The 21,022-nt window shown below is 45.6% G+C and overlaps 1 protein-coding gene across 14 annotated transcripts in view; it reads right to left on the bottom strand.

Annotated features, from left to right (window-relative positions):
• HDAC4 (histone deacetylase 4) overlaps positions 1 to 21,022 on the bottom strand; it is a 214,718-nt gene that overhangs the window by 55,051 nt on the left and 138,645 nt on the right. For 12 of the 14 annotated variants that reach the window (XM_057421971.1, XM_057421999.1, XM_057421989.1 and 9 more), the window contains 5 exons: positions 18,082 to 18,213; positions 15,923 to 16,035; positions 10,915 to 11,031; positions 10,628 to 10,826; positions 7,726 to 7,955 (listed from right to left, as the gene is read on the bottom strand). In XM_057421971.1, the coding sequence (XP_057277954.1) occupies positions 7,726 to 7,955; positions 10,628 to 10,826; positions 10,915 to 11,031; positions 15,923 to 16,035; positions 18,082 to 18,213 (791 nt within the window). The remainder of the gene's footprint in view (positions 1 to 7,725; positions 7,956 to 10,627; positions 10,827 to 10,914; positions 11,032 to 15,922; positions 16,036 to 18,081; positions 18,214 to 21,022) is intronic. The other 2 variants (XM_057422060.1, XM_057422069.1) reach the window with 1 other exon arrangement.

The following is a 21,022-nucleotide window of genomic DNA, read 5'->3' as shown; positions in this document are numbered from 1 at the left end:
AGATCTACTAGATGAGGCCTTCATCAAGCATGCAGAAGAAGCCTCACTTTCACAGGTCCCGTCTTGGGGGCTTTACCCACTCTGCTATCTGCTGAAAGGACAAGACAGCTCAAGCCAGTGAGAAGATTTGAGTGCACTGATGGTGATGTCCTGACACAGGTGATCAAGATGCCAATGAGGAATGTGGCCTCCTTGGACCCGACACTTACAAACAAGGAAGGACTCTTTGGGGATATGGAAGGCACAGAGTCGGCACTGGCTTCAGCCACCATGAGATGGTGGAGTTGAAGATCTGAAGGGGAGGGAACAGGGCAAAAAGCAGGACCACAGCCCTGGATTTCAGGAAAGCAGACTCTGGTCTCTTCACGAATCTGCTTGGAAGAGTCCCATGGGATACATCCCTGGAGACTAGTGGGGTCCAGGGCTGCTGGCTGATACTCAGGGATTCTACAAGATCATGAAAGATCCATCCCAACTAGTTAGAAAGCAAGCACAAGTTGCAGAAGGCCTACATGGATGAGCAGGTTGCTTCTAAGTGAACTCAAGATATAACCAGGCACTGTACAAGAGCTGGAAGCAGGAGAGGTGACACCAAGAGAAGTAGAGAGTTGCTATCTGATCTTGTTTGTATGGTGTTAAGAAAACCAAAGGGAACCTGGAGTTGAATCTGGCAAGGCATTTGAACGGTATCAAGAAAGAAAAGAGTAAGACAAGGGAATTCATGGGCCTGCTGTTGAATGGACCTGGTGACAAATGACATAGAAAAGGCCATGGTACTTAAAGCCTTCTCTTCCAGCAAGGCCATCCCTCAGGAATCTCAAGAGGAAATTCTGGAGCAAGGAAGACTTAGCCTTTGGTGGATGGCCACCAGGTTTTGGGAGAACTCAAAAACTCTGGGGAATACATAAATCCATGGGGCCTGATGGGTTGCCCTCAGATGATGGAACAAGAGGCAACGGGCACAAATTAAACCACATTAAATTCCTTCTGAACACAAGAAATGCATTTTTCACTGTGAGAGTGGTCCAACAGGTTGCTCATAGGCATTGTGGAGTCTCCATCCTTGGAGATATTCAAAACCCAACTGCATATGATCTTGGGCAACCTGCTCCAGCTGATCCTGCTCAAGGAGGGACATTGGACTAAATGATCTCACAAGGTTCCTGCCAACCTAAAGGATTCAGGGATCCAAACTTCTCAAGGTGAGAAGTACCTTTTCACCCACCCAACTCCCCCCATCCAATGTGGTACTCATTGGGTAACTAAACCACATTAAGCTAAAGAAAGTTCTTCCATCAATATTAAGCTCTCTTAGGCTTGATGAACTGAATCTGTTTTAAAGCTAATTAAACCATGATAAATTACCTTCTGCTGCTTTCTTTTCCTGCTTGGACCCAAGGTCTCCAGCTTTGAATTTAATACCTTTTGCACTTACGAACTACACAAGGTAATTGCTGGGAAAAGAACTTAAACTGCCTTTGTCAAATGCGATGGAAATGAGCAGCAGTGTAATTCCCTAGAGGTTTTAAATTATTCCAACTCCATATAAATGTAAAAATGAAATTTAAAACATTCTGAAGATTGAAAGCTCAAGTGGTCAATGACAGGGATATTCTAAAACATTCAGTTTGCTCTCCCAGTACAAAGTGAATCTCTTGGTATGGCATTTGTTCTACCTGCTGCAACCTTATTGTCCTTCTAAAAGGACAATTCTGCAAAGCAAGCACATTTGTAGGAACATATTCCATACAATACATGAGCACGTGCATTCCAGGCCCACTGAACTCCCTAAAAACCTTCCATTTTTGCCATTTCATGAACATGTGTTCATATAATTTAAGACAATTTAAGGCACCAAAATCTGTGTCGGCACATGGACAGCAGGACTGATGCACCCTCAGCAAGTTTATTGATGGCACCAAGCTGTGTGGTACGGTTGATACACTGGAAGGAAGGGATGGGATCCAGAGAGACCTCGGAGACCTCTCCCAGCTGGAGAGCTGGGACCATGTGAACCTCATGGGGTTCAACCAGGCCAAGGGCAAGGTCCTGCCCCTGGGTTGGGCAATCCCCAGCGCAAACACAGGCTGAGGGTGACTGGATGGAACAGTCCTGAGGAGAAGGACTTGGAGGTGTTGGGTGAGGAGAAACTCCCCATGACCCAGCTTCAGTGTGTGCTTGAGCTCAGAATCCCCCAGGGTGCTGGGCTGCATCCCAGCAGACAGACTATCTCTTGGCCCTGACCATGCCATGCTGTGCAGAACCCAACAGAAACCTCACTTTCCTCCTCTGGAAACGAAAGAGAAACTCAGGGGAGAACAACCCTGGATAACTGGAGACACAGCTTTGATGAGAATGACAGGAATAAATAATGGTGAAGGCTCAGCTCAAAAGCATCCAAACAGCCAAAAAAGTGCTGGTTTTGAGTCAAGCATGTGGCTAGGAATGGAGAGGTAGGTGGTGGGGGGCTGGTACCCTGGCTGAGATGCTCAAGTGATAGCAGAGAGCCATAAGACATCTGCAGGAAACATTGCTAGGGGCTTGAATTAAATGCTGGGAAAGCTGAAATAAAAGCCTTGCTCTTCTGGCTATCAACACAGCTACCAACATGACTCCTCCCATGTGAGGTACCCATTGGATTCTCATTTTTAAGTTGTATAGACTAAGAAAAACCAAGAGCTGATAAGGGAGGATGGGGAGAGGCCGAGTTGGGCATAGTAAGGAGCTGACAGAGCTTTCTGCAGCAGCTCAAGCCTAGAATAATCTGTTATCAGTTGGTTGCTTGGGGTTTTTTTTGCCCCTGAAGAGATGAGACAGCAGGAAAAGCTATTAGTCTGAGGCAGCCTACCTGCTGGAAGAACCATGAGGGTGCTGGTTAGACCAGAGGGAGTAACCCAAGTGGAATTAATCAAAGACCAGGGACTGCCTGGATGCGAAAAGGAGAGGGAGCGAGAAGAAAACACCTTGGCAATAGCCAAAGCTGTTTGCTTTCCCTTCTCTAAGTAATTGGAGTTGTGTGTTGATTATATCAGCTACACATCTAGACATCACCAGCCCTGCAGCAACAGACACCCCACAGAACAACAGCTCCTGGCAAAACCCTAAACAGCATTTTCACCCTAATAGTAGGTGCGTTGATGCACAAGCAACATGAATGTCAAGTGCCTCGTGTCCTGCTGGAGGGCATTTCATGTTCAACCGAGACAGCAGGAATGCTGAAGGAGCTTTTCCAGAGATCATTTTCAATACCTGTTCTATCCCAAGTTTATGTCTGGGGAATTCCAACCAGACTCCCTTAAACCTTTCAAAGGGGAAGAGCCCTACCTGCATGCTAGCACAATCTAACACACTGCATTTTTCTGCTATCACAAATTCCAAGAAAATTCCAAGGAAAAGAAAATAAGGGAACAGTGAAATGAAATTCTAGGTGTTAATAAAAATGCATCCACCCAATGCTGCTGCACAAAACAAGTTCAGGCACTACAGCGTGGTGTATATATGTTGTCATACATATATATGGCCCAGCAGGAGAAACACCTCACTTCCCAAAGCATGCTAGAAATAAGGGTTACTCAGAGGAAACATCATTTGACCACAGAAGCTCAGAATTAATCAGTTTAAGAATATAATTCAGGGCTGAACAGGAGATTACCTGTTCTAGGAAGGCTTTGTGAAGGCATCCAGAAGACTAAAGCCAAAACACCCATTTTCACTACATAGAGTAAGTTGAGTGTTCTTGAGCATTTCTCTTTAGAAAGGGTGTTGCTGCTTCAAGACCTATCACGCTGCAAAGCTGACACTTGTAACTCAAAATACCACAGAGAACAGGGTCTTTCTTTATGATGTTCCCTGTCACAACAAAATGCCAATCTCTAAATGCCACAGAGGATTGCCTCATATACTTCTGTTATGGCAAAACAAGCCCTCTTGTCCATGGGGAAAACCCATTTCTGAGGGCTGAACATTAGAAATGCAAAAAAGTGGGAAACAGCAGCACACCCATGTGGCAAGGGGATGGAACTGGATGAGCTTTAAGGTCCCTTCCAACCCAAACCAGGCTGGGATTATGATTAATGTATAGCTTTCATTTTCAGGGCTGTTTAGTTTACTGGTTTAGGGCACATTCCTCATTCCAATCAAAGGCTGCACAGAGCTCAGTTTGCAAGCAGGGATTCACTATCTTATCTAGAATCTCATTTAATGTTCCAAACCCTCATTCTGCAGAAAAAGTTGATTTCTCCACAGGGTTTTGCAGTGTGAGCACATGAGTGCTCTGCAGATATTAGCACATCTGTGTTGGCGATGACTTGATGGCAAAGCTGCTCCATGCCATCAAATGCACAGCTGGGGCAGAGATTATGAAACCTCACTGGATAGGGCTTTCCATATGATGTGGCTGATGTTAAGATGCGATGGTTTAGGTGTGCAAACAAATCTCTGCGGCTCAAAGCTCTGTTTCCTTGTCCTGCAAACAATATGGAGAACATGAGCGTCCCACCGCAAGCTGGATCCACTCAGTGGGACGTGGCTCTGTGGCAGAGGGGAGAAAGCCAATTCCCTGCCACAGCGTCAAACTGCATTAGCCTTAAGGTCCCTTCTTTCTCTCTCTCACTCCAAGGCATCACACCACCAGAGAGCAGCCTCATTCTTACCCTTCTCTGCAATAAGTTCAGAACCCAGTTAATCACCAAAAACTGGATCAAAAAGATGCAGAAAGAAGAAAATGTAAGAAAGGCCTTCATGGGGAACTTCTCTAATCCCATGCCCTAACTCAAGTGCTCAGCTTGACAACTTCAATAATGCTCTTTTCATTTCCACATGGCATGTGACCCCATTTTTTTAACGGAATGGGTGCACGGAGTTCTTTCCCCCTCCTTAAAGTAAATGTCACCACCAGATGACAACAAGACCACCACGAGCAGGGTCCCAGCCTGGACACCAGTAAGAAGCTCCTGAATGGGATGAACCATGTGCTTCACTGCAGTCAAGCAATCCTCAATTTGCTGCTGACAGTGGCAGAGCAGGGACTTCAGACCCCATGCTGGAAGGGACTGCACCCATGGGAGTCACCCCAGGGAAGCCCCATCCCTCCTTTGGACCCAACCTATGCAACACATCCCTCTGTGCTCTCTTTCCCTACCCAGCCACCCGCCCTGTCCTCATGTGTCCAATTCCAAGTTATTGCTCCAACACGGAGTCTTCACAGCCAAATCCCCATTAGGATTATTCTTAATCAGGAAGAAAACAACCCATTTTTCCTTAGTTGCCTTCTTGGAAACAGCATGACTTGTTTTGGCTGCGACCTTCTCAAAGATGTCATCTAATGCTGACACCTAAAAGGGGAAGTTTAAGGCCAAAACCTTCAAGTTTGGAAAAACCCAAAAGCAATTGAAAGCAGCCTCGGTGTTATTTACAGGAAATCCAACCCCAACCTTAACACAGTGCTGACAGTTTTGCTAATAATTAAAAGGCAGCAATCTCTTCCCTTATTTTTAGTTGTGCCCTTAACTCTCCTACACACAAGGCTCTTAAAATATCCGCGCATCTGGGAAAAGTCTTTTTCCATGTCAGCGCTTGGATGCTATCCCACGGGATAAATTTGCCACACGCACACAGCGCTAGGACCAAAATGATTTTAACTCCTTGGTTCTATAAATCAGACAACAGGGAAAATCGCCCCTGTGCAATCAGTTTCATGACACTCCCCCTGCTTCCCGCCTTGCCTCTGCTTATGGATGTGATGGATCACGGCTCGAACAAAGCTGAAATTCAGAGGGCTGCAGGGCTCCAGCGCCTGGGAGGTCCAAGTGAAAGTCTCAATGAGTTCAGTGGGTACGTCATGGCAAAGGCTTTGGCTGCTTACAAGTGCTGGCGACGGCATAAACCTCCAAAACCTCAAACAAACCAACCGCTGAGCTGACATCTATTGCTGAACAAAGAAACCCTACCTAGCACCCCACAGCCAACCCTCCTGCTCACAAAGAGCATTTAGAGGGAGGTAAAGGGGGTTTCTAGGGCAGCAGCAGCTCCCTACCACCCCAGCGTGCAGGGCTGAATGAGGGCCAGGGCTGGCACAAGTGGTGCGCGGTGGCAGCTCTCCAGAAGTACATGATTGACGTCAGTAACTTGTGTAATCATCCTGCCTTAGCTTGAGTCTATAAACAAAGTGTGTTTTGGGGGGGAGGGAGTTGTGTGGAGTTGGGTTTTGTTGTGTGGGGCTTTTACATCTCAGGAGTTGTATTTTCTAACAGGACTGAAAGAGTGGAAACATTTGGAGGAACCTCTGCCATCAATGAAAGTGCAGCGATGCGAGAGGTCCTCCTGCCACCAAACTTGTCCTCCCAAGCCTGAAATCTACTACTGCTTGCTTCTGAAAGAAACTCTTTCAGAAAAGCCTTTAGAAAGGTTCAAAACAGCATGGGCCAGCAGAGTCAGAAAAATATCACCCTGATGAGAAACCATTTCCCCCTTCCCCAACAGCCTTTTCATAGTGCACATCTATCAACAGACTGTGCCTTCTGTAACCCTAGGGGTCAACCTCAGCTCACGTAAAACATCACAGCTCCATCCATACCATTTGTGAGCAGACCTCTTGTACCTAAAAGGTGAGTTTTACCTTCCCATAGGCTAAACTATGAGGTTATATTTTGTCTTTTTAAATGGATACTGGATGCAGTGATCTCAAAGCAGCTTGTTGCAGCTTCACTGCATTACTGAGATGCCCAGACAGATGCTTTTGGCTACAAAGCAATTGCACAAATCTGTGCTCCAGTGAATGGTGCTCTGCGATGTCAAATCATAGAATGGAATGGAATACATGTATTCCATTTCATAGAATGGAATGTCCTCCAAGGGATTTAGAGAAAGCGAGACAGGTTGGACAGAGCCTTGGGTGGCATGGTTTAGTGTGAGGTGTCCCTGCCCGTGGCAGGGGGGTTGAAACTAGATGATCTTAAGGTCCTTTCCAACCCTAATTATTCTATGATTCTAATTAATGTAGTGCTTGCTTCCTTCAAAGCAAGTTTTGGATCAGAACTAGCTGATCTATTCAAAACAACCTCTGCAGGATGCACAGTAATGCTCAGTATTAAAGCCACAAGTCTGAACTGTACTGCCTTTCCACTATACCACAGAGGTATTGATCCTTGCCTTCATGGAATCACGGAATGATTTGGCTTGGAAAGGACCTCAAGATCACCCAGTTCCAACCTCTTGCCACAGGCAGGGACACCTTCCACTAGAGCATGCCACCCAAGGCTCTGTCCAGCCTGGCCTTGAACACTGCCAGGGATGGAGCATTCACCACTTCTTTGGGCACCCTGTGCCAGCACCTCAGCACCCTCACAGGGAAGAACTTCTGCCTCATATTTAACCTGAACTTCCCCTATTTCAGTTTGAACCCATCACTCCTTGTCCTATCCCTACAGTCCCTGATGAAGAATCCCTCTCCAGCATCCCTGTAGGCCCTGTCAGACACTGGAAGCGGCTCTGAGGTCTCCACACTGCTTCTCCTCTCCAGGCTGAACAGCCCCAAACTTTGGCAATGGATGCCCACATCCTTGCTGATGTATTTCATGAAGAAGAGGTTCAAGGATGAAGGCCATCTGGTGACGGAGGTAAAAACCACATACACATTACCACACAAGAAACTCTCTAGTAGCACTGCCCAGAGTTGCTATCAATGGTGTATGAGGCAAAACCAGACTTTAAGAGCATCATGCCTACCTTGTTGATGTGCAGTTGCTGCTGCTGAAATTGCTGTTTGTGTTTCTCCAAGAACTGCTGGTGCTGCTGCTGGATCACTAACTGCTGGAGAGCCTGGGCATTCTGGGGAAGGGGAGCAGACTGTGTGCGCCCCAGCGGGCGATGCTGCCGGAGTTTGTGTATTGAAGGGGAGACCCGTTCTCCACCAACCAGAGACTGTGCATGGAGGGGCAGTCCTGAAAGATACCAGTCTGAAGATAATATGGAGGAAAAAACAGCAGAGAAGGAAAAAAAGGAAGAAGAAAGGAAGGGAGAAAACGGCTGTTGAGTAACACTGATGGTGACAATGACATATAATGTTAAAACCAGCCACCTCACCAGTTACAGCTGAAGCATCCTTCAAAGAGAACAGATAACAATTAATCACCACTGGGTGGAGAAATACTTTGCTTTCCTTTGAATCCTTTGTTTTCTTGGTCACTCGAAGCCCATAGGGAAATTGTTCGTTTCTTAAACCCAGCAATACCTCACTGAGCCTTCCATCACTCCATGGGTGACATGAATGAACATCACAGTGGTAGGTTGGAGAAATTTAAGTCTTGGGATAGGGAGTAACCCCAAGTTCATTTCTAAGCAAGCAGCAACCCAAGCTGCCACCTCACAGCATCCAGCAATTACACCTTACAGGGGGCTCACTGGATATGCTGAATGATGATGGATGATGATGAAGCTGCTGCTTACTCTACACCACACAGGCCATGGCCGCCCTTGGCTGTGCTCTATATCCTGTAGAAAAGACCAGGGATGAAAACTTTCATGTGATAAACCCCTCACTAGTTTGTATTGGGAAAAAGCACTTCCTTGAAGTATTTCAGGTATATGGGAGCAATCAGGCTTCAGTATTTCTATAGAAAAAAGGTAAGTTAGAACCCAAGATGACAAACAGCTACAGTTGTTTTCACCACTGTCCTGTGCATACATGCCAGTAACTTAATGAAAACACGAGGTTATTTTGGGATAACTTGAGTTAATCATATGCCCCTGGCAATTTGGGTGATGACTACCATGTGAAACACCTATCTGAGCTCCAGTAAGGGCATGTCTTTAGGAAGTGTCTTTTGACCTGCTCTTGAGGTAAACCAGTTCTTGCTCTAGTCTCCAAAAACACCTTCCCATATTTCTTAGAAAGCTGGGATATGGAGACAGGCCCAGCCCAAAGTCCAGCCCAAGGGTGGAGGAACTGAGGATAAGCATTTACTTTTGCTCATTACAACCTGGGATAGAAAGGCATTGCTGCTGTGAACTGCTGTCTCCCTGATGTGGATCAACCTGCACACACCTGTAGGAAAGGAGTACTCTTTTGCCTCACCTCATTGCATAAAACCAAGTAAAGCCTCTGCAAGTGTTAGCATTCAGAAAACTGCCCAGTTCAAGGGGCAGAGAAGTTGCATCTTCTCTCTGTCTTCAGTCTTTAGTTTAGAAGAGAGAGAAGCTGCCCAGAGTTCTTCAGCCAGAATGCAGCAGTTTAGAAACACCTTGACATTTCTGTCCAGGACATTACCTCATTTTCCCATTGATTCACCAACTGCCCTATGTGGGAGAATGTGACTCATTTAAAAGCCTCTCTTCATAGGGAAAGATTTACTGACTTTCTCCCAACCTTGCTCTTCTGAAAAGAATAATGTAAAAGGGCATCTTAGCTTATAAATGCATGTCTATAAATTCATGTATGCACATACACACACACGTCTGTGTGTGTATGAACAGATGAATAAGGGGGAAAGATATGTTCCATTTCACGCATAGCACAGCTCCTCACACCAGCAGAGGAAGGGACCCTATACAGTTTGCATAGGATACCTTGGAGGACTTTGGAGAACTTGTGTTGGTTTGCTCTTTTTCAGTTACTGCATCCAGAACGCGCGTTTCCTCTTGTTGCTCTGTTGTATTGTGAGTGTTTCTCCTAAGTGTTGGTTTACAATACGCTGTACTCACTCTAAAAACACCCCATGTAGCAGGTGGTCTAGAAGGAATACACTTGGAAGCAACCATTATATACTGCAAAGTGAAGGAAGCTTTGAGAGAGGTTGCATAGGAAGCAGAACTGCACTTTTCCCTATGTGTGCTTTAATGCAAACACCAGCACAGAGAAGTCTTGGTGACAGGGTGAGAGCAGAAGTCTTCTCCAATGGCTTTGCATCAACAGACACCTTGGGCAAAGGGTAACTGGTGAAGAGCCATGTCTTGACTCTGAGTAACCTCATCATGCCACCTTCCACTAGCCCTGGTTGTTCCAAGCCTCGCTGAACATGCTTATAAGCTTATCAGAACCACATGTATATCCCTGGGATTTGAATGTAAAACCAGACAGGAGCCAAAGAGCTGTGCTGCAATGCTTCAGTGACCACCATCTCTCAAGAATTCCCATCAGAAATGGAAGAAATGAAAGTAAAATCAACACGTCTATTAGAACTCCAATAGAACATCCTTTGTCCCAGCATTACACACTGTAAAACCAAATCCTACTGAGGATTGTTGCTTTGAATTAACCCTATTTATGGAAATGTGCCTTCCCACAGGTACTTCGTGCTGAAAACACAACACAGGGAGTGATTCAAAGCAATTAGCACCCTGAAAATGTAACAGACACAAACAAATACAATCTGTTGGAATGCAGCTGATGTCGCCGTGGTTTTGCCACTTCAAATAATGATGAACAGCAAGTATTTCAATCTGTGAGTTTTTAGACGTGTGCTTTTCCTGTATGAAGTAGAAACCAGAGGTGATAAACAGGAATGTTGTGTCTCTTTTGTGCAAGAGACAGACCTTACTACCAAACAACAGATGCCACTTACTCTCTTTCTTAAGCTGTCCCTACATTTAGGGACTGGAGTTTTGCACATTACCTATGGATCACTCTCACCTGTGACTAAGGGAGTTTGTGCAGTTGGCTGTTCCAGTAAGACCATGTGTTGCAGAAGAGGGTTATGTGCAGTTCCCCCATCTCTTTCCAACGTTGTAGTGCTCAAGTAGGGAGTGAGGTGAGTGCCAGGAAATAAAGAGATCCGCTGCTGTAAGGTTGGGATAGTAAGTCTCTCTGCATCTTGCTGTGCTGATCCTCCCTGCAAATGCACAATGCATGGCAACCACATTAAGGGATAAATCAGGGCAAACAACATTCCAAAGGCTGTATCCTCTCCCCCCACTTACACTGGAAGGGCCCGTTGCAGGCAGTCCTAGCGTGATGTTGGGCAAAGAAGGAGATGTGTAGAGTGGAAGCTGTGTAACGGAGCCTTCACGATTCACAAGTCTGTGAGCCAGGCTGGTCTGGAAACAAAAGCAAGAACATTGTCCTGGTGAAAAAGCATCCACAGATTGGATCAAGGACACAGTCCACTTGCTGTGAGAACACACCACAAATGTACAGAGTGTGTAACTTCACTGGTCATGCTGGAAATAATGAACAGGGAAACTAAACTGTGCTTCAGACCCAGCCTAAATAATCAAGTTCCCCCTCTGCTGTGCTCAGCGGAGACTCCCCCCCTGCAGTCCTGATCCAGCTCTGGGGCAACAGCACAAGAGGGATGTGGAGCTGCTGGAGTGAGTCCAGAGGAGGCCATGGAGATGCTGTGAGGGCTGGAGCAGCTCTGCTCTGGAGCCAGGCTGAGAAAGCTGGGCTGGTTCAGCCTGGAGAAGGGAAGGCTCCTTAAGGGGAGACCTGGCAGCATCCAAGGCCAGTTTGGACACAGGGGCTTGGAGCAACCTGCTCTAGTAGAAGGTGTCCCTGCCTGTGGCAGGGGGTTGGAGCTGGATGAGCTTTAAGGTCCCTTCTAGCCCAAACCATTCCACGATTCTATGATATTTTCAATAAGCTTGAATGCCATTTAATGAAAGCACAAGGAGGCAAAAGGAAATAAAGAATTCACTCTGCACCGGATCGTAGGAAAACTGGGTGACTTTGTTGAACACTTGGAACTGAGATGCAATTGGACATGGAAAGAACATCTGGCTAGTCAATGGCACGTCGAAGACTGCATTTAAAAGGCAGTCCAGTGTCTGAGAACAGTGACACACAGAGGTAAGGCTTCCTCCTGTCCTTCTTGCACAGGCAGCACAACCCTCAGCTGCAGAGGTGGGATGTTCTTTTAAAGCCAAAGCCAGGACCAGCTGCGCCCCTTAAATACTGATAAACCAAAGAGGTGGGATTGTTTTTGGAGGTTGTTCTATAGAAAACGTTTGGTTTTCAGTACCACTTCTTCTGTGCTTCCCCCCAGCACGTTACTACAGGGTTTCTTTGTAGTCTTTGAGGGAGAAAAACAGGGGTTTATTATCCAGAGCCATCCAAGCCCTGCAACCAAGGAAATAACCTGCAAAGTCTCATTGACTTGCAGGACTTCGAATTTAAGTCTGAAATGTATTAGGATATCTGTTACATTGATACAGATTGTTCCACAGTGTAACACAAGGTTAACCGTAACCCCTTTTCCCACAATAGCACCTGAGTTAAACAGTTGAAATTCTATAGAAAGTAATTTAGATCTAAACTGTATATTATTTAAGTTGGAAAGCGAATTGTAGAGAATTGAGGATGCTCAGAACACTTGTTTCCTAACAGGAAAATCAGGCAGTTTATTGTCATTTTCATAATGGCTTTTCTAGCACATAAATCAATCTTGGTTGGAAATTAAAGGTATTTTTACTTAAGTGTTCCTGCCTTAAATGGCCATAAGATAATTCAGTAAATCAGAAAACAGCTCTATAAATGTAACTTTAAGGCTTTTGGATGAAATGTTGAAGTCTGATTTAAGCTAAAGCACACTAGTAAGTAGCATAAATTGTCTGTGATTTGATAAAGAGAACAACAGTCATTGTAATGCCTTTTGGTTTTTAAGGTAATCTCTCTTAGCTTTAAAAGGGCAAATAGTTGGGAAGGACAAGTAAGCTGTTAAATTTCTGCAAAAGCTTTTTGCAGTGACTCTGCCTGAAGCTTGAGCAGCAGCAGAGTGCTGGGGAGGATGAACGGGTGATCCTTAGTCTCCAGGAAAGACCAAATAAACTGTAAAAGGTCTCTCTGTAGGGTAGAGAGGTTGGTGGCAGTTGCAGGGTGAGATCATCCCTGTGTTGGTTATCCTGGTGTCATCATCCCTTTGTAAGACAGCGTTCGGGGCATGCACTTGGTCTGTGCTTCATAGAATCACAGGATGGTTTGGATTGGAAAGGACCTTAAAGCTCACCCAGTTCCAACCCCTGCCACAGGCAGGGACACCTTCCACTAGAGCAGGTTGCTCCAAGCCCCTGTGTCCAACCTGGCCTTCAACACTGCCAGGGATGGGGCAACCACAGCTTCCCTGGGCACCCTGTGCCAGCGCCTCAGCACCCTCACAGGGAAGATCTTCTGCCTAAAAGCTCATCTCAATCTCCCCTGTTCTGGCAGGTTAAAGCCATTCCCTTTGTCCTGTCCCTACAGGCCCTTGTCCAAAGCCCCCCTCCAGGTTTCCTGCAGCCCCTTTAGGCACTGGAGCTGCTCTAAGGTTTCCCCTTAAGAAGCCTTCTCTTCTCCAGGCTGGACCAGCCCAGCTCTCTCTGCCTGTCACTTCTTCCACAGAAAGAGAAAATGCGTTTTTAAGGTCTCACTTCACAAGCTGGATAGGAGGAATCTGCAGGGAGCACTCTGCTGCTGAGCAGTACCTGGGTAAGGACATGCGTTGTGTGTACCCACATGCTGCTTCTGCCAAGTAATTGTGAGCACTAGTGGCAATTTGGCTTTAAGTTAAATGACATAATGGTAGCGTGCCACATTGAGAAGACAGTTATTGTCAGCAGAGTAATATAGTATTTTCCTGATATCATAAATGAAACAAAACTACATCCATTTTCCCTTTGAACAATCAATACTCCAGAGTTGTGCCTCAAAGTATCTCCTGGGGGTTTGTCTGAAAAACAGCGAAGAGCAAAATGCAACAGCTTGACACTATCAGCATCTGGTATTTAGCAGCATTATTATCACTTTAAATATACAGATCCCATTTACAGGGTGTACACAAACATTTGCTGAATTGCACAGAAGAGAACAATTTCAGTATGCATGATTTTGGGCTGTAGACAAGTACTTTATATAGCCTTGCATCAAGTGCAATGGCAATGGATATCGGTACCTTGCAGAGATGGAAAAACCTTTGGATTTCAAACCAGTATTTAAATAGACAGTGTCTATTTTAAAAGAAGGCAGAGAGCTGCTGTCTTTCGCCACTGAAGACAAGCATTGGAACTTAAATAATACATTTATCAGATATTAAACCAGATATTAAACAGATACCATCTTCCACGAGACTTGAAAAGGTTCAAGAGGTGACTAAGCCAACTAAGAAGCAAAGAGATGTATTTCTCATTTAAAACAAAACCTGAAGGTGTCCTCAGCATAAGAAGCATGTGGAGATGCTGGAGCAAGTCCAGAGGAGGCCACGAGGATGATGAGGGGCTGGAGCACCTCCTGTATGGAGACAGGCTGAGAACACTGGGGCTGTTCAGCCTGGAGAAGAGAAGCTTGTCCCCTTGTCTTCAGGTTTCTTGTAGCCCCTTTAGGCACTGGAGCTGCTCTAAGGTCTCCCCAGAGCACAGCAGAGGGGCAGGATCCCCTTCCTGAGCTGCTGCTCACACTCTAGGGATGCAGCCCAGCACACAGTGGGGTTCTGGGCTCAAGTGTACACTGAAGCTGAGTCATGGGGAGCTCCTTCTCACCCAATACCCCCAAGTCCATCTCCTCAGGGCTGCTCCATCCATTCTCCATCAGCCTGTGCTTGTGCTTGTCTTAATCTTTACAGTAATTGTCTAAATCCTGTAAGTTCTACAGCAGACTAGAGTGAACGTAGCGGTGTGTTGGATAATTTGGCAGAGGAGAGGGTACAGAAGGTGACACATTCCCCATATTAAATACTGTTACACTACATTAGAAATAAAAATAAAGTGGAAATCTGTACAGAACTAGAAAGCATTAAGGGCTCACATTTATACTGCAAGAAGCCCTTTTCAATTCTAAATGACAATTTGGGAAGAACAAGCCCAGGCCTGTTTTTACAGTCCTGATGATAAGACAGAGACTACATTCATGGGGAGAACAGCTAATGGTAAGCTGGATAAAAAGACATGCACCAGTAACATTACACAATGACACTGGGTTTACAGTGAGATCCAGTTAATGTGGCCCACACCCCAATATCTGCCCTTAGAAGAAGGTGGGCTTCAGTAACCCTGAACACAGGAGCTGTTATCTCCCAGTTTACTCAGTCCAACACCCTGCCCTTGACATCTGTAGCAGATGCCTCAAGTAATGGTGGAAGCTTTGGGCCATGAGGATGCTCAGGGGCTGGAGCAGCTCCTGTATGGAGACAGGCTGAGAACACTGGGGCTGTTCAGCCTGGAGAAGCTGCGTGGAGGCCTCAGAGCAGCTTCCAGTGTCTAAAGGGGGCTACAAGGATGCTGGGGAGGGACTCTTCATCAGGGACTGTAGGCACAGGACAAGGGGTGATGGGTTCAGATTGAAACAGGGGAAGTTCAGGTTGGATATAAGGCAGAAGCTCTTCCCTGTGAGGGTGCTGAGGCGCTGGCACAGGGTGCCCAGAGAAGCTGTGGCTGCCCCATCCCTGGCAGTGTTCAAGGCCAGGATGGACACAGGGGCTTGGAGCACCCTGCTCTAGTGGAAGGTGTCCCTGCCCGTGGCACGGAGTTGGAGCTGGATGATCTTAAGGTCCCTTCCAACGCAAACCATTCTGTAATTATCAACTAGCATGCTGGTATGAGGCACCAAGCTTTCGTGTGCCTATGTGGAGAGGAAAAGGCTAAATCCGTTCCCTTTAATACAGTTCTGGTTTGTTCATATTTAGACAAAGCTACTGCACACAGTAACTTCACCCTTTAGACAAAATACTTCCATTTGACCAGGAAACCTTGTTAAATCCCTGTATTTTGACTCTCTCCTCACAACAAACCCTCTACAAGTTACCACAAGCAGCTTGTGAGCTGGCTTGGCTGAGATTTAATCAACAGATAATGCATCCTGTCATGCCAGATTGAGAGGTAATTCCCAAAGCCTGCCCCAAGTCACGAGCTATGTTTTTGTTCCTGTGGCGCACACCGGTTTGTCCACTTCAATTCCTAAACCTCTGCAAAACCTGATTGGAAACCCAAGTGTTAAGACCCAGAGGGAGGAAGAGCTCTGTACCTCTGCTTGAATACTCGTGACTGATCCTGCAATTCCGTTCTCGGTGCTTATGTTATTGGAGCTGTTGTTTGGAGAGCTGGGCCCAGATCCAGGAGCACTGTTGCATGCAGAGTCTAAAAACACATCCAAAACCAACTTTCAGAGTTACAAACAATCTCCACAATGGTATTTAAACAGATAACAACCCTTTAAGTTTTGTTTTGGAGGAAAACAACCTTCCTCCTCCCCGTCTCCCTCCGCCTAAATCTTCCCAGGGCTCTTAAAATACCAACAACTAATTTCAAATGGGCTGTCCGAGTACCTACTTACCATACTTGAGTCTTCTCCTCCTGGGGATTTCTCTTACAGTGTAATAATAACTTTAAATACAATTGGAAGATAATGAAAGACGTGGAAAAGGCTTGAAAAGGCCAAAGTGGAGCATGTCAGCTTGTCCTGCTTCAGATTTCTAGCAGTGCTTCTCTCTCCCTCTTTCACCTATAACCCCAACGACACCCTCTCCTCAGGTATTGCATCAGACTTCACACTGGAACAAGCAGGGGAACTGCCTCAGCCTTGACATTTTCCCACGCAGGCTTCTGGTCCATCTGGATTTGCTGGACAGCCACCGTTAGCACCGAGCCCTCATGCTGGGCATGAGAACTGACCTTTGCTTTTAGAGCACAGCACTGAGATTTTCCAGTGCAGGGCATGGGGCACACCCCTGTCCCCTGCCAAGTGCCCGCACCATACCTGGTCCTCAAAGAAACAAGACCTGCCTTGGTCTGCCCTTCATGCAACTCCCACAGCTGCCCCCCAGAAAAGCCTAGGGACTGACTCCCAAGGATTATATTTTGCCAGGATGGCAAATTCAATTGTTTGAAGGGATTTAAAAGCTGTGTGAGTGAAACGGGGCTGGATGGACCATGGGCCATGGTTGCGTCTGAGTATATTTCACCAGAATCAGGCAAAACTCTAAGATGTCCAAATCTGTTTAACTCACTGCCTTTTCTATCACTGCCTTTAAATCACTAAATCAGAAAACCCTCTCCATATTATGTATTTTATCAATATGCTCCCTTTGAACTCACTACCCAGAACCACAGAGGTGCCCAGCCTGAAATCAAAGCCTCCCATCAACAACACAGAAATAACAACAAACAGAAAGAGCGTGTGAAATGACAACAGCCTGAAATCTTCCCTTAGAAGGTGTCTCACACAGTGCCTGGCTCAGCTTCCGCTGCTTCTCCTTTTAGTTTGGAAGGTAAATAACATTCTAAACCTTTTCTTTAGCCTAAAAGCCATGGGACATATAGCAATGTATGAGTGAAGCAGACTCGATTTTCAGACCTGCTATAAACGATGCTTTAGCTCTTGAAATCATCTATTCCCTTGCAAAACAGAGAGGCACCAAGTGGTGCACGGCTACCCCAGGGTCACCTGAAAGCACTGTGCTCTCTGAATTCAGCTTCTCTGAATGACGCTACTGTGCCTTGAAGTGAGCCAAGTCTGAAAAAGCTGTTGCATAGTGGTTCTTACACTCAGGCATCCCTAGGTGGTGCTAAGAATTAACTTTATGGTAGTCTATACAATCTACCTTACCCTGATTCCTCCTTATAAACTTGACTCCCAGAAGAATATTCTTCTTCAACAAGAAACTGTCAAGTAAGTAGTCAAAATACCAGCTATATATATATATTAAAAAAAAACAATGCCTTACATGCTTTAAAACCTTGCTGTAATTACCTAACAAGGAACTATGGCAGTCTGCCCAAAAGCTTAAACAAACAGGGGTTATAAAGCATTTCCTGCTGGAGGACGAAAGCCGTGAATTACAGCCTCCCCAAGGATATTAATAGGATCATCTTTGAGAAAGTTGGTTTCTCAACCTGTTGCTGAACATCATAGAAATGCTTAGGGGAACCAAAACCCCAGCACTCTGGTGGCATATTTCCATGTCTTCAAACCAAACCCATGCTCCTGGTGTTGATAATGTTATCTCAGCAGATCGGTACTTAATGGACCGATGCTGCTGACGCACACTTGCATCCCCCACTGCCAACTTCATCCCGGTTCCATCAACACATGAGAGATGCAGACTGAATGCAGGGATTCATTTGGGGAAGGGAACATCTCACGGAGCGTGTGGCTGCAGGGTGGATGCCTTGTCACCCACCTACCTGTGACATCCAGCGGGCGCTTCTTCAGAGCGGTAACCACTGGGCCATCTTTTCTGCGCAAGAGGGGGCTGCTCCGTCTTTCAGCAACTTTCTGCTTTAGTCTGGATCGTAACTTCAGGTTGGGTTCAGATGCTGAACAGGATAAAGCAAAGCAGAGAGTGCTTTGGTTAATATTAATTGGTTCATTTAATATTAATTGGTTAGTAATAACTGGTTCAATATTTTACCTATTTCAGTAGCTTTTAACACAAAGGCTGGGTTCAAGTTCAGTATTTGCAGAAGCCTAAACGGAATTAGTCATTTGATAGCATAGGTGTGGAAGAAAGTTTTAATAGAATGAGCAGGTCCCAGCCCGTGAGACAGCTGATTCACTGGCAATGAAAGTCAATAGCATTTTATTTGATAATAACCATCCTGCAATCTCTTTTCTCAACTGAAGATACTGTGAACTCAGACTACTGCAGAGAGCAATGTTCATATTCCCTAGCTTCCCAACTTGCTTCCAAGCCAGTGGTAAAGCTAAACTACAGGATCAAACCCATCAGTACAGGAACTGGTGAGACAGCTGAGATGTTGCTGTTTGGTCGAGCATGGAGCATCACTGTGGGGCTCAGACAGCATCCGCAATGCGCTGCTGAAATGGGCAGCTTCCCACCCATGGAGGCATCCAACCCCAGGGTGAGCTGGCTTAGGGAGGAACACCAGGGCAGGGGAAAGAAAACACAAGAATCAAAGCCCACAGCCAAACCAGGAGAGTGTTTTCCTGCTGGTTCACCTCCTTGAAGCAACTCACCTTGGAGCGAGATGAGCCTATGTCCTCTGTACCCAGTGTCAACTCAAGCAAGAGGGCATGAGAGCGTGGCCAAGGCCAAAGCCAGCACCAGGGAGGAGAAGGGTTGTTTATTTGGGGAGGAACTTGGTTTGCATCATCACAGGCACAAAACTGAACCGTATCTAAACCCACATCAAATGCTTTGAGAATTCAGGGCTGCCAAGGGTAGGTGTGCATGGATTTCCTGAGACCACAGTCTGACTTGCTTTGTGTACATCAGCCTTTGGAGAGCCTCTCTTCAACACTTCTGCTGTATCTAAATCCTGGAATCTCATTTCCCCGAAAGGCAAAGCAGAGCTCTTGGGAAGCTCTATCCTAATGCCTCTGGGTTAATGACAGCAACATGGAACACACCTGTATGGCTCAGATTATCAAGGTTTTATAAAGGTAATGAAGCTGTAAGTCAAGATTCCTCCTGCAAGAAGACTTTATCTGTAAACTTCCTGATCCCTTCAGCAGACATGAACTATCTCCTTTGGTGCTTTATGTTACGAGATCTGTGAACTGGCCCAGTCTTTTCCCCTCCTCAACCTCTTAACAACTCTGCAGCTTAATCCCTTTGAACAAACAGATCCTGTGTTCTCACCATTAACTACCCATACACTCAGCTCCCTGTACAATGAGCTATATTGCTTTAGGAGAATTAAGAGAGGGTTTACAAACTGGTTTGAATTAACTAAGATATATTTTCCCTCAGTTGGCTTTGACCACTGGGTCACGTCAAAACTCAAGCCTGACAACATGAACTGCAGGGTTCAAATCTCAGAAGGCTGCTGAATTCAAGATCAAATGCTTGAAGTTAAGCCATCAAAACTGTTCTTTGATGAAACTTTTGGGAGGGGGGAAAACCCAGAGCTTTTTATTAATGTTTTGGACAGGAAAATGCCAGCAAGAGATAAAGGGAGCACTAAAAGTGTCAGACTCCACAAGATGATGCTTAAAATGCAGGATGAAGTGCATTAGCAAAGGGGAAATAATCTTACAGGGCATTTGCATGCAAAGTGGCAGGGGACTGAATGCCAATCTGTCATCTGCTTGGAGGGCAGTACTGGAAGAGTGGACTAGTTAAAATACAAGCATAGGTTCTAACTACCTACTTCAGTAAGTTCAAAACAGAAGCTGACTTAGTGCTTTAAAAGTAGCCTTTAGGTACATGAACATTCAGTACCTCATCCCTCAGCCTTTAATTCCCGGTTTTAATTGGTTCCAAATACTGAGGATTAGTAACCGAGTAGATGCTCCAGTCAAGACTTTAAAGAACAAATGGGAACTAGATGCAGATACATCCGGTTTGGATACATCTGCACTGCCAGCTAGTAAATGAAATAGAAGCCTATGCTCCAGCTGTTGAAAGGATCTGTCTTCTGCCAAAGCAAAACAGGACAATACAAACTGTACTCCAGCACTGATTTTATTTCTATGCAATGTAGACCCTGCATGGTGCTCAGCTGAGTTGTTGATGTTTTCTGTTGGGAACAGACAAGTACTTGTGAGGTTTTCTATGTACAGAGAAGGGATTGGTTAGAAACACCTTCAAAATGGGCAGGGAAACAAAAGATCCAAGGCTCACAGATTACCCAATACAACCAGATCTGCCCCCTGTGCAAAACCACAATCCCCGCGTCCTTCCACGTAACAGGAAGCGAATGAACATAGACAATTCCAGCCTTAACAGAGAAAACACCTTGAGAACAGGTTATTGCAAAAGCAGGGTATTACAACGTCAGACAAAACTCTTTTCAGGCAAAACCATACCAGATATTCCTCCTTTGCTTCCTCAGCTGAACTTCTGAAACACCAAAGAGTCTCTTGAAAGAACTGTGTCGCTTTAGCTCCTTCTGCTTGTGTTTTTATATCCACCACCCCACTATAATCCCCAATCTAACCTGTCATCAAGACCTCAGACAGCATAATCCCAACCTACATTTAAATGAGTGCTATACAGCCCAAATGAGGTGAATTCGAATTCAGCACAGGCAGTGCAGAATAGTCTTAAATTGAAGGAACTGACACAGAGCATCTTTTATCAGAAAAGATGTAGCTTTAAACAGCCATTTCCAAACCTCAAAGCAATCATTTAAGTTGATTCAGATGGTTTTTAAACTAACA

Source organism: Pezoporus wallicus, unplaced genomic scaffold (genome assembly GCF_028554395.1).
Source record: "Pezoporus wallicus isolate ANWC-B61680 ecotype Strahan unplaced genomic scaffold, APGP_CSIRO_Pwel_v1 contig_3488, whole genome shotgun sequence".
Taxonomy (NCBI): Eukaryota; Metazoa; Chordata; class Aves; order Psittaciformes; family Psittacidae; genus Pezoporus; species Pezoporus wallicus.
The sequence above is the reverse complement of the archived record's forward strand: the minus strand, read 5'-3'. Positions and strand labels throughout refer to the sequence as shown.